Source organism: Gymnoscopelus braueri (assembly GCF_963280865.1).
Source record: "Gymnoscopelus braueri genome assembly, chromosome: 24".
Classification (NCBI taxonomy): domain Eukaryota; kingdom Metazoa; phylum Chordata; class Actinopteri; order Myctophiformes; family Myctophidae; genus Gymnoscopelus; species Gymnoscopelus braueri.
Window position 1 is genome coordinate 10,199,141 of NC_137626.1, and position 12,488 is coordinate 10,211,628.

Consider the following 12,488-nt stretch of genomic DNA (forward strand, 5'->3'; position numbering starts at 1 on the left):
AAACACACACACACACGCACACGCACACACACACACACACACACACACACACACATTTTGACAATATAGTGACATGACCTGAATAAAATGCTGCCAGGCAAAAATAGCAGATCTACAAGCTCACAACGCTATGCGACGCGTTTTGAGCTTGTAGATCTGCTATTTTGTAAAATGAATAAAGCGCTATGTTAATACAATATGACTAGTAGCCTACATCCGCAGTGGTTGGAGGTGGTCGCCCTACTCTTCCATTGAGAAATCTAGACCCTGTTGGCAGGTAGGACACCTACTTGTAGACAAGTAGTACTGCCTGAAACTCATAAGCGCAATATCTGCCATGGACAAGCAAGTGGGGATTGCCTCGTGAATGAATGGTAGAAACATTGGCCTGTCCTGCAGGCAACCCAGGTTCGAATCCTGGGTAGAACCCTGTAAATGTTGGCATAGGAGCATTGTGACAAGCGGTTATAAATGTATATTTTGAACATTTTGATTATGTTAATTTGCTCTGATTATTCAAACAATACATAAGATTGTATGAAGTAACTCAGTACTTGAGTAGTCTTTCCACGAGATGCTTTCTTACACTTACTCAAGTAAGTCATTATTTGGATGGCTACTTTTACTTCTACTTGAGTTATTATTATTATTAAGTAACAATACTTTTATTGTTGTGTACAGTTTTTGTAAAAAACAAACAAAACAGTACTGTATTGTCAAGAGACGTAAGGAGTACTCCTTCCCTAATTGGGTGCCTCTCTAGTGTACCTTTCATGTGTAGGCTACATACTGTATAGATACTCAGAATTCATAACTTATGTTATACCATGCAAGGGTAGTAATGCTTCGATGTTTAGTGTTGCAGATATGTTCAAAAGAGGAATTTAGAAACATATCTGACGTCCAACATGGACAGTGATGTCAATTTACAGACATGACACAAAACTATGAAATAGTACATTAGTATGATATTCATGTGAAGATGATGATGATGAATTTATTTGAAATGTTCTTATTATTCCTGTTCTTGTTCTTATTATTACTATGAATACATTATATTTCTACATTGTGATTAATTTTTATTTGATTGTGTACTGATGCTTTATTGTATCATGTTTTTCTCATCAGATGCCTGTGAACTCTCACTGGATCCAAACACAGCACACAGCAACCTCTCTCTGTCTAATAACAACACGGAGGTGACACGTGTGGCAGAGGAGCAGCTGTATCCTGACCATCCAGACAGATTTGACTCCCAGCCACAGGTTATGTGTAGAGAGAGTCTGACTGGATGCTGTTACTGGGAGGTAGAGGGGAGTGGAGAGGTTGGTATAGCAGTGACATGCAGAGGAATCAATAAGAAAGGAGAGGGTGATGACTGTAGGTTAGGACGCAATGACAAGTCCTGGAGTCTGCTATGTGATGAGGGTGACAGCATGTACACTGTATGTCACAGTGGGAAGGAGAGTAAACTCCCTGTCCGTCCATCTCACTCCAACAGAGTAGGAGTGTATCTGGATTGGCCTGCTGGCACTCTGTCCTTCTACAGAGTGTCCTCTGACACACTGACACACCTGCACACCTTCCAGTCCACATTTACTGAACCCCTCTATGCTGGGTTCATGTGCAGGTCTGGTTCAGTGTCTCTGTGTCAGATATAGGTGGCACAGTGGCATCCTGTGAGGAAAACTCACACTGCTGCTGAAGAGTTCAAGTCGTACATTTTGTTCCATTTCCACATTCTCAGAATTGTAGATTAGGAACTATCAATCATTCAGCTGCATTGTCATGTTTATATTTTGTTTATTTTATTATTTCATTTTATATTTGTATATGATTTTTATATCTTTTGAAAATGTTGAAATGTTTAATAGTGAAGAAATAGTGAAAATACAGTAGCAGATATATAAGCTCATGTGACTGCTATCACATCAATCTACACAGCTTGTCACCCCCACATTTTTCTGCCTCTTTCCCTGTTGAGAATTATTGAAGCTGAATTTGTTGTAAAAATTATAAATAATTAGTATGACATCATTTTGGGTGTAAATTGGTCTCATGTAGCTACACACCGTGCACAGTAAAATCCTCAGTGTTTGTTTAAGATTGTAGAAGAAAGGCCCATTGTGACTCACGCATATTGTCTTCTTCACTTACAATTATTTATTAGGTTATCTAATGTGTACAAATGGAACCAAATTCATATAGATTTGTACTCAAATTGACCCTTATGCTTCATTTATGCTCACTGAAATGTACAGATTTACAAGCTCAAGTTTGTAGTTCCTCTTCTCTGCTTCATACTTTGATGAATTATAAATTAAACATGTATACAAATGGAACCAAAGGACCCTTACGAATTGTAGGAGTTAAATGAACACTGAGCAATTTTGTTTGGAGACCCATTCACAGAAAGAGCAAGCTCCATCAAAAGAGTGAAACCTCACAAGCTGCTGAGATAGATGGCATGCATTGCAGTAAGGAAATGTTTTATATCTTTAACAGGCTCAATAGAAACAACGTACGTGACGTGTTTTGAGCTTGTAGATCTGCTTGTAAATGATAATCCAGTTTATTCCTTCCAAGTTGGCAATCCCCACCCATGACCCATTGCAATAGCATTATGAAACAAAATGTGAGACACCAGAGGGTTATTTTACTTAAAGCGGTACTACAGTATGCAACTTTTTTTTTTATGAATAAAATGTAATTTTGTCCAATCTGTATGGCAGAGTATACTAATACAATATAACTTACACAATTGGGGTGGTTGTATTTACTCTCTCTCTGCTCTTCTATTGAGACATTTAGATCATGTCAAAGGTCATGTCTCACTTAGACACATGATCTGACACAAATTTTGACCTGATAGTCAAGATTTAATTTATCCCCTGAGTAAGCAGGCAGGCTCTATTAGTAAATGCTAAATGGTAAAAAATGCCAGCACTTACGCAGGAAACCAATTTCTAATCCGGGGTAGTAGAGGAAAGTTACTTATTTCAGCTTTAAACTGTAATCACAATTATTATTCACAACAATTGATCATTATGATGGTTTGTTAAGATTTTCTTAATGTCTTCGTTGCTCTTTATGCTTGTCAAAGCCTTATATTTGTTCAAATGGTATGTAACTTAATGACCTGTGATTGTAATCCTCAAATCCTCTACACATTCATGTGTGAACTGTACTTCCAGTGACTTGCTTGTTAAAATTTCTCAGCAGAATAAGCACTGACACCACACAAAATATCTGTGTGTTTAGAAGAGGCAGCAGGTCGGGAATGTGTAGCGATCCAAACCATTCTCTGTGGTATTGAATATCAACATTTGTCAAGGTATTGCTTCAAAGATGCTTTTTGTACTTTAGTTTTGTACTTTTGTACTGCACATTACACAAGGCAGAGCACATGAAATGTGTAGCTAATCAAATCATGTGAATAAATGTAAATGTGCCTTTAAAAACTGCCAATAAAGTAATGATGTTCTCATAAACAGTGGTTAAACTCTCTGCTTCATGGTTGGTCATTCTGAAGAATACATTGCTTCAAATAAAAACACTGTGAGCTTGTATATCTGCTATTTTTGAATAGCCGAAACAGAAATAAAAAATTACAGAGATGCTTTCCCGGTGGGCAGGTCCTTCGGTTCAGGATTAAAAAAAAAGGAAAAAAAGACGTCAACTGGCCTCATAGAAGGAAGGTTTGTTTCCTTGCCCCCATCCCTGTTTTTTTCTACAGGCAGGTCTTCGGGTGAATTTCACCCATGGTTAGTGATAGAGTGTAAAAAAACAAATCCCATACTCCTACAATGGTCAGCTGATGCAATTAGGCTGTGCCTTCACTGGACAAGGCTCACATGTCCCAGGAATGGGTGGACCAAAGGAAAAGTTCCCAGTTCCATTATTTTTTAAGAATATGTTTCTTACAATACCCACATTTTTCACAGAATGTGTTGCTTTTTTATAGGGTCCCCCAATTATATATTTTTTTGTTTTTTTGTGTGAAATTTCATGTTGAAATAATAAAGAGGAGTACCTCAATTTGCCATGTATTGTTGTACATTTTGATGAGAAATATTTTTTATGAGATGTATTATATCGGGTAAAATATACACAACGTTAGTGATGGTGTGACTATTTTCATTGTTAGTGTTCTAGGGTTGTGTTAAACAGTATAGGCAGTGTTTATTTGTGTGTGAAGCACAATGACAAAGTCAACTGCAACTTGAACCAATTGGGCCTATGGGTGGCACTAGAAGAAAAGACATGATGAGGTCACTGAAATCATTTGAACATGAACGCATGTCATGCTGACAGCTTTCTCCTTCTTTTTTAAGTGATTTCTGCCTCACTATCCAATTTCTTCTTTTGCCAAAAGCCACTTTTAAGTTGGGAGTCTTGGCTTGAACTCACAACCTAGCTAGCCTCGCGTGGCCAGACAATATCACACGACACACTGCCGAGGGCTAAAGTGCGATGCAATTTTGCAAAGGCAGATTCGTCTGGAACCAGGCTACTCACAACCTGCTCATGCAGCCTCATGCTGCTCTACACCTTTGTAATTAAACCAATCAGAGATCATCAGTCACTGGTCTCCTGAAACAAAAGGCATGGGTTTCCGAGGCTACTGGTCTCCCACCTAAATGAAATCTAAATCTGGTGAATTGAGTTACTACTATGTTACTCTCTGAACAAATGTGACTTATGAGTGTTATGATATGACCTGAGATCTGTAAGAAAAGTAGCCTGAAGACATGACGTGTGTGTGTGTGTGTGTGTGTGTGTGTGTGTGTGTGTGTGTGTGTGTGTGTGTGTGTGTGTGTGTGTGTGTGTGTGTGTGTGTGTGTGTGTGTGTGTGTGTGTGTGCGCGAGAGCTCATTCACAGAGTTAAAACATCTCCTTTGCAAATCCATCCCTCCTCGTCTATATAAGTTAATATGTTAAAATGAAACCACCCTCTGTTGACTTAATGCCAAATCCCCCTGTATGGATGTATGGACACCCGAGACACGCTGCACGCGTGTTTCCCCGTGTGTCCTCTGCCAAAAGCCTGTGCGCTCCACACGGTGTCCCCGTTTTGGTTGTTGACTTGGCGACGGACGCATGTATGGAACATGTACGCACGCTGGAGGACATTTTACGCACGTTGGACATTTTAAGGATCATGGATGCATGCAGCACGAATGACACACAGCCCTTTGCGGCGACCATGGCATGCTGTCTACCTAGGCATGGATCACACGACGGTCATCTGTCACGACCGTCATGGATGAACTTCAACCTGGTGCTTGCACTTTCTCCCTTTTTGGCCTGCACATCTACACAAACGTTCAGATTTCAAATATAAAGTGCTGACTTCAGGGCCACGGAAGTTACAATTATGGACGGGACATCAGAAGTACCCGTATTTTTATTGTTCAATAAAAAGCATTTTAATCCGATCGGTGGCCATTTTCTCATAGAGATATACTGTATCAGCGTGCAATACACCTCCCAACCGATAGGGTCGCGTAGTTGAAAGCACCCAGCGAAAATACGGAGAAAATGGCCACTGACCGGATTAAAATGGTTTTTATTCAACAATACGGAACATACGGGTACTTCTGAGGGCACGAACATAATTGTAACATCCATGGCCACGGGGTAAGCACTTTATATTTGAAATCTGAAGGTTAATGTAGATGTACGGGACAAAAAGGGAGAAAGTGCAAAACACCAGGTTGAAGTTCATCCATGACGGTCTGGGCTCGCTGTCAACCATTAAAGATTGTCATTTGTAGCCTACTCTTCAAGCGATTTTTTTTTTCATATTATGTTCTATACTGCAGAGAGAGGTAGGAGATCATGATATCTCTTCTTGCTATTGTAGTGACGTTGGCTTCTCTTCATTTTGGACAGATCTGCAGTGGTGAGTCCTTGCATTTTTTACTTGATTTTCTCTTTTTTTCCCCTCTTTTCTTTTTTATATAAGTCGATTTCGCCTGAAGAAGGTCATCAGTGACCGAAATGTTGCTTTCTTTGATAAATGTTGCATAAATAACACTCGATTTAAAATCATTCTCCTCTCATTACTTAAACCTTCTTTCATCTTTTACTTTAATTCCACTTCTCTCACTCTCTTACTCCTCCCTTCTTTATTCCCTCATCTGCTCTCTTCTTCCCTTTCACTCATTCTTTTCTCCTCTACTCTCCCCGCCTGTATTCACAGTCTCACAAACTGTGAGTCTGTGTCTTTATGCCATAATCACTTTACCCCTCCTCTTCCTCCTCCTCTTCTAACCCCCCCCCATCCGTCTGTATTCCTCACCCATCCTTCACTGCTCATCTCGTCTCTCTGTCTCTCTGTCTCTCATCTGCCCCAGGTTGTGTCTCTGTCGGTGGATTATGGCTCTACGGTCACCCTGCCCTGTAACGGCTCAGCGTACGTGGAGGAAGGGCTGCAACTGGAGGAGGGAGAGGAGGGTGAGATCCGCTGGGAGGCCGTGGGATCAGACGTGGCCTTCTTCCAGTCAGGAGAGCTGGTCCAGGGTCCGGGATATGAGGTACTGTTCTGTACTCTCTGCCTCCTCAGATTGTGTAATATAATATATATATAATGTAATATATTATATTAGAGTTACATATATTACAGTACAAGTTATGGTTCTTCAGAGATTCTCTACTGGTTCTTCTCTAGCTTGGTTTAGGCACCTCTAATGGTTCTACCTAACCAATGGTAGCACCAAAATAGTTTCCTATGGTGGTGAGCCAATAAACTATCAGGTATCGTGGTAGTTCAGGCAGGCATGGAAGTCAAGCCGGTCCCACGTGCACCCTCCAATCACGTACGGTGCACCCACAATGTAACGCATGCACCCTCAATCCTAATGGTCTTTTTAAGCAGAACACCACTCACTCTTTCATGTTACACGTCGTTTAGTATAGCTCACTGATACCTCTACTGCAGCTAATAGTCAGTGATCAAACTCCCTCCACCTCCCCTGACTCTTCCTGTAGTAGTATTTACTGTAGCTCTTCGCTATCTCAGCATGCTAATTGTGTGTACTGTGAACTCTGGTGCATTTCTTTACTATCTGCAGAGTCTGTGTCATGCTTGTGCAGATTAATCTGTTGTATCATCGTTGTCAAATTTGCAATAAATGACTTATCTTGATGAAAGTGTCTAACTGAGCTTTTTCCTTGCAGGGTCGGGTACGGTTTGCCCCAGAATACAGGCTGAAGGAAGGAGACTGGTCCCTGTTTCTGGGTAGAGTCCGACTGACTGATGCTGACATGTATGAGTGCCTCAGAGGAAGACGCACTGTGTCGACAGTATGGCTCAAAGTGAATGGTGAGAGGGAGGGATGAAGAGAGAGAGAGAGAGGGGTATGAGTGTTGCTACTGTAGGTTTTAATAGAGCACCTTTCAGACATGAATGCAGTTCAAAGTGCTTTACATTAAAAATGAAAACAAAGATCAAATAAAGAACAAAGCAATAATAAGTGAAAATGTAATCAAGAAGTTAAAACAATACCGGGAAAGCATCTGTGTCATTTTAGATTTTTGCGTTGGCTATTCAAAAATAGCAGATATACAAGCTCACAGCGTGTCACTATGTGCCACGCTGCGAGCTTATACATCTGCTATTTTTGGAACATTTTTGAAAAATCTTGAGAACGAGATCGTGAGAACTACCGATTTAGAAGGCATTTGTAGAATCGGCCTCACGTCTTAAAAGGGGTTAAGAAAGGATAGAAATAAGTCAGAAGAAGATCAGTTAAAAAGCAAGGTCATAGAAGCGTGTTTTTAACTGCCTCTTAATAACCTTTGATAGCACAATGCCTCATTGAACCCACTCAGCTTCTTTCCTTCCTCTGTCAGAGCTCAGTGTGGAAACATCTGTCACGGCGTGGCTGGGTGACAGCCTGCACCTGCCCTGCATCCTGTCGGTGCAGAGATCCCAGTCCTCCAAGGAGCTGAGTGTCTGGTGGCTCCGAAACGATAACCTTCTGGTCTCCTACAACCAGGTAACATACTGTACTGTACACTCACTGCTTGTGTTCTTTCTTATGGTGGTGCTGCAAGTTCTCTCTGTGCAGACCAAGACCAGACTATTCATTCTTTAATTGCTTGAGTGGTTCAAGATGTAGCCTGGGTCAATCAAAGTTTGAAAGTTAGTTCAATAAGCTACACCAGTGGTTCCCAACATTTTTGTCTTATGTATGTACCCTGTGAGCTGTTTTGCCCTGCAAACAGAACCCCCTCACTCAAATGTTTTGATGATTCTCCTAAATCTGCTGTATCACTAACTAACACATTGTGTTGTTTTAGAATGGAACTAGTTTGAGTGCTTCAACTGCTTTCTTGTCAGTGTCTTAGTTTCGTCCCAAACTATGGCTGCAGGGAAAATGAGATATTTTGCCATAAAGAAAACACTGTGGTTGCGGTGGATGTGTGGACATACAGATAAAGCCACGAGTAAAATGTATTTTTCACTAAACTGGAGGAGTTTGGGCCTAGCCAGTCGAAACCCTAATTCAAACACTGCATCGTGTCATTTCATAGTTTTGTTATTTCAATAACTACAGTACATTAAAAGTCTGGTAAATCTTTGTTCGCCCCCCAGTCCTATGTGATGATTGAAGACGAGGATACGTCTCGGTTCACCGTAGAGATGGGCCGCTCTGTGGAAGAGTTTGTCCTGTACGTCAACCCAGTGCTGTTTCAGGACCAGGGAGAGTACCGCTGCTTTTACAAGTTTTGTAGGTTACTCCTGACAAGAGAGCCTTTTAATGAAGGAGTCATTAATGATGATTCAGTGCAACAATGCCCCTTGGTGTTCCATTTACAAAGACAGATGTTGTTGCTGTCGGGTGGAGACCTTGTATGTCCAAAACCATTCCTTTTTTATTATTATTTTTAAAACATTTTAAAATAGTGAAAATAGCCGATTTACAAGCTCACCGCTTGTTGGTCTGCTATTTTCACTACTTTTGTACGACACTCTTATGTCGCACAAGATTTACGAAAAAAACATAACAATTAGAAAACTTGGAGATACAAGGTTTCTGCCCGACAACAGCGATATGTTACAGAATCAACTGAAGGCCAGTCTGGGAATCAGAAGTCTATCGGTTCGTCCCCCTGGCCCCGGTCTATGTGTCAAGGTGTCCCTGAGCAAGACACATAACCTCTAACTGCACTAATAGTTAGGAGGATTAAATGCTCCTAACTATTGGGAGCATTTAAGATAGTCAAGGGGGCCGTGCCCTCAATACCCTCATACCTGACTAACTACTTCTCCAAAGTGAGCGACTCCCACAGCCACAACACTAGAGGGAGCGGCCATGATCTGGTACTACGCAAATATAGAACAAACATGGGAAAATTCTCATTCTACTGCTCTGCCTCCAAAATGTGGCACCATCCTTATCACTGGTTTATTTCAAAACAAGCCTGAAAACCCATCTATCTCAGGAGACCTCAAGGGGAGGTAAATGCAATTTCCCATAGCAAGGAGGTGTCATTCACATTGTTTTGTATTTGTTGATGACATGTGTTATTTCTTTATGCTATGTTGATGGATTGAATACATAGGACCACAATGGAAGAAGTCCCCAGGACTTTTTTGTGTTATCCTTTTAGCCTTAATAAAAGCTGTTCACATTTCTGACTAAAAGTATTCAATCAATCAATCCAAAAAAAAATCTGTGCAATGTACTATGACAAAAAATACTCCAAATGAGTGGGGACCTTATTATTATTAACTGAAGTACTGCACATTCTCATTACAGTATATAATATAAATACCTGCCATATACATTTAAGTCAATTGTTATTTTGTTATTATTAGAGCGAATGAAAAGGCCAAGCCTGGATTCCCAGAGATCATCAATGTGGCTGTACTGGGACAAGAGGCTACTGGTATTTACTCTCTATTATAATTCTTATCATTGTTATTGTTGGCGTAGTAGTTGTTGCAGTATAGTATCCGGTAGTATCGTTACACAGACTGTAATTGAACTGCAGTCTGTCTATGTGCTGTATACTGTGTCTTCATGTAAAATGTGATGAGGTAGTCTACATTGTTTTATTATTATGAATACTGGGGACTTTTATTTCATGTAATAAAAATATAGAAAAATGGAAATGTGTGTGAAGAAAAAAACGAACATTTACAGAACACAGGCCTCTGTATGCTCCTGTCCTTCCTGAACAAATACTTTTCACGCCATGGTCTTTCTTCTGTTGTCCACAACACAGAGACAGACGCCTGGGCAGACATGGGGACAGAGGGACGGACAGCGGTCGGAACCACTGAAAGCCCGGCTCATCCAACTCCAGTGTTTCTGGACGATTGGACACACGCAGAACAAGGTGACCTGCTTGAATTAAACAGAATGAAATGGAATACAACTACATACATACTACACAAACTATGAATTAAACAACACTATGAGTTGTATGTTAATACAATGTGACAATATCTGCAGTTGGTTGTCATATTGGCTGACCTACAATGCATTTTTATAGTAAAAACTATTATAGTTTTGAATATTTTATATTTTATTTGTATTTCGCTTTGACTTGTTTTCAGTTTAGTTTTGATTAGGTTTTAATGTGGTTTTTTTAGTTTAGTTTATTTATTTTGTTTTATTTTGTGAAAAGGCTCAGTTCTAGTTTAGTTTTTATTAGTTTTAGTGTAATTCTCTTTCTTTCTGTCATGGGCAAGATTCAACAAGTTCATAAAAATTGCAAAAATAGAACATCTAAAAGCTCACAACATGTAGCAATGCGACCTATTGTGACCCAGATTGCAAAATATGAGTGAATCAATGTTGAAATATGGTTAGGCAGAAATGTTGAAACCTAACATTGAAATTATACAGAAAGCGCTAATTGTTAAACATTGGATTTTCAACCTAACTGACTCTAAATCAATGTTGATTCAACCATCCTCTAAAATGGTAATCTACATGCACATTTTATATTGAATCAATGACACCGTTGTATGACAAAGTATGAATCAAGCTTCAGTGTACGAGTGTTCAGAAATCTTATTAGAATCTCATTTCAAACCACTTAGGAATGTGATTCAAATCTGATTCATAAAAATCAGGGGGAAAATGACAGAAAAAAACAAATGTGAAAATAACTTATCTACAAGCTCACAGCACGTCTACTGTAAATGCGATGTGTTGTGAGCTTGTAGATAAGCTATTTTCACTACTGTATTAGATCTACTATGTTTGTATTTGTATGTATTGTTTCCCCCCTTCGTATAAATGTAGTCAAAAGCACAATATTTGTCTTTGAAATGCAATGGACTGAAAGTCATAAGTTAATAATAAAAGGTAAAGTACACATACTCATAAGGCCCCTTAAGAAAGATTTGTGTTTAAAACTTTCAAAAAGTATTAAGAAGTTGTCAAACTAATTTCAAGATTCTTCAAAATGCTGCAGCTATTAGTAGGATTTGACCCCAGGACCTTTTGGATCATGTAGAGAGTGTCTTTACACAGTAAGCTATTGAACTTGAGTGTCTTTACACAGTAAGCTATTGAACTTGTGACTCATTAGAAGCCAAATGGATTCATCACAAAAAAGCCAGAGGCGTGTTTCCACTGTGCTCCAAACTGCGCTATAAACAATCCAGACAAGCAACAGCACAACAAACGAGATACATAACACTGCATAAATTCAACTGCATATCTTGATATATTTTGTTTGCATAAATTCAACTGCATATCTTGATATATTTTGTTTGTATCGTTGTTTGTTGTTAGTTAAAGCAGGAGGAAAACAGACTCAGTGCAGGCGGCATGGTTGGTCACTGTGTTAATACATTGTCTACTCTAGATGATCCAAAGGTCGAGGGTTCAAGTCCTCCTGCCGCTTTACTGTGAAGCATGTTTTGAAAACTAACATCCAGAAACGACACTTAAAAGCCCTAAAAGAAACATGTGTGGAGGTGCTGTGATTCAATGTTGGCATTTCAATCATTAAATTCAACCTTAATACAATGACACCTTTTAAACATTTAAGGTCTTTAACCTTAAGCAAAAATCGACATTTCTGACCATAATTCAACGTTGATTTAACAACTTTTGCTATCTGGGGAGCTTGTAGTTGTAGATCTGCTATTTTTGAAGATTTTTGACAAAGACTAAAACAAAAAAACTAAGTACACTTTCTCTATGATTTTAGTTACTTTTACTTAGTTTTGTAAACACATTACAGTTTCAGTTAGTTCATTTGTTTTTGTAAAGCCTTTTATTTATCTTTTATTTCAGTTATCTAAAATGTTTTTCCAATTCCACTTTTGGTTATTTTGTTAGTTTGAGTTAACTATACAGTATAATAACCCTGCACTACTATATGTGTTTACTATATGTTCCTTTCCTTTTGTTTGAGTAGAACATAAATGAAATGAATGTCAGCATTTGTTTTGGGAGGAATTTGGATGCAATCATTTAGTTCTAATGCACACTTAATGGGCTTGCAACTCTGAT

The 12,488-nt window shown here is 39.2% G+C and overlaps 2 protein-coding genes across 2 annotated transcripts in view; both read left to right on the forward strand.

The window, feature by feature from the left end:
- Positions 1-3,491, forward strand: part of LOC308080765 (NACHT, LRR and PYD domains-containing protein 3-like) — a 28,098-nt gene extending 24,607 nt beyond the window's left edge. Inside the window, exon 11 of the mRNA XM_080422736.1 lies at positions 1,129-3,491. Coding sequence (XP_080278862.1) covers positions 1,129-1,661 — 533 coding nt within the window. The 3' untranslated portion in view covers positions 1,662-3,491. The remainder of the gene's footprint in view (positions 1-1,128) is intronic.
- Positions 3,492-5,730: 2,239 nt separating this feature from the next.
- On the forward strand, positions 5,731-11,882 carry LOC308080251 (uncharacterized protein; the record flags this gene model as incomplete). The annotated part of the gene is made up of 6 exons (XM_080422027.1): positions 5,731-5,736; positions 6,360-6,539; positions 7,183-7,327; positions 7,837-8,003; positions 8,603-8,738; positions 11,836-11,882. The coding sequence occupies 6 exons, from the start codon at positions 5,731-5,733 to the stop codon at positions 11,880-11,882; spliced, it is 681 nt and encodes a 226-aa protein (XP_080278153.1).
- Positions 11,883-12,488: the final 606 nt, after the last annotated feature.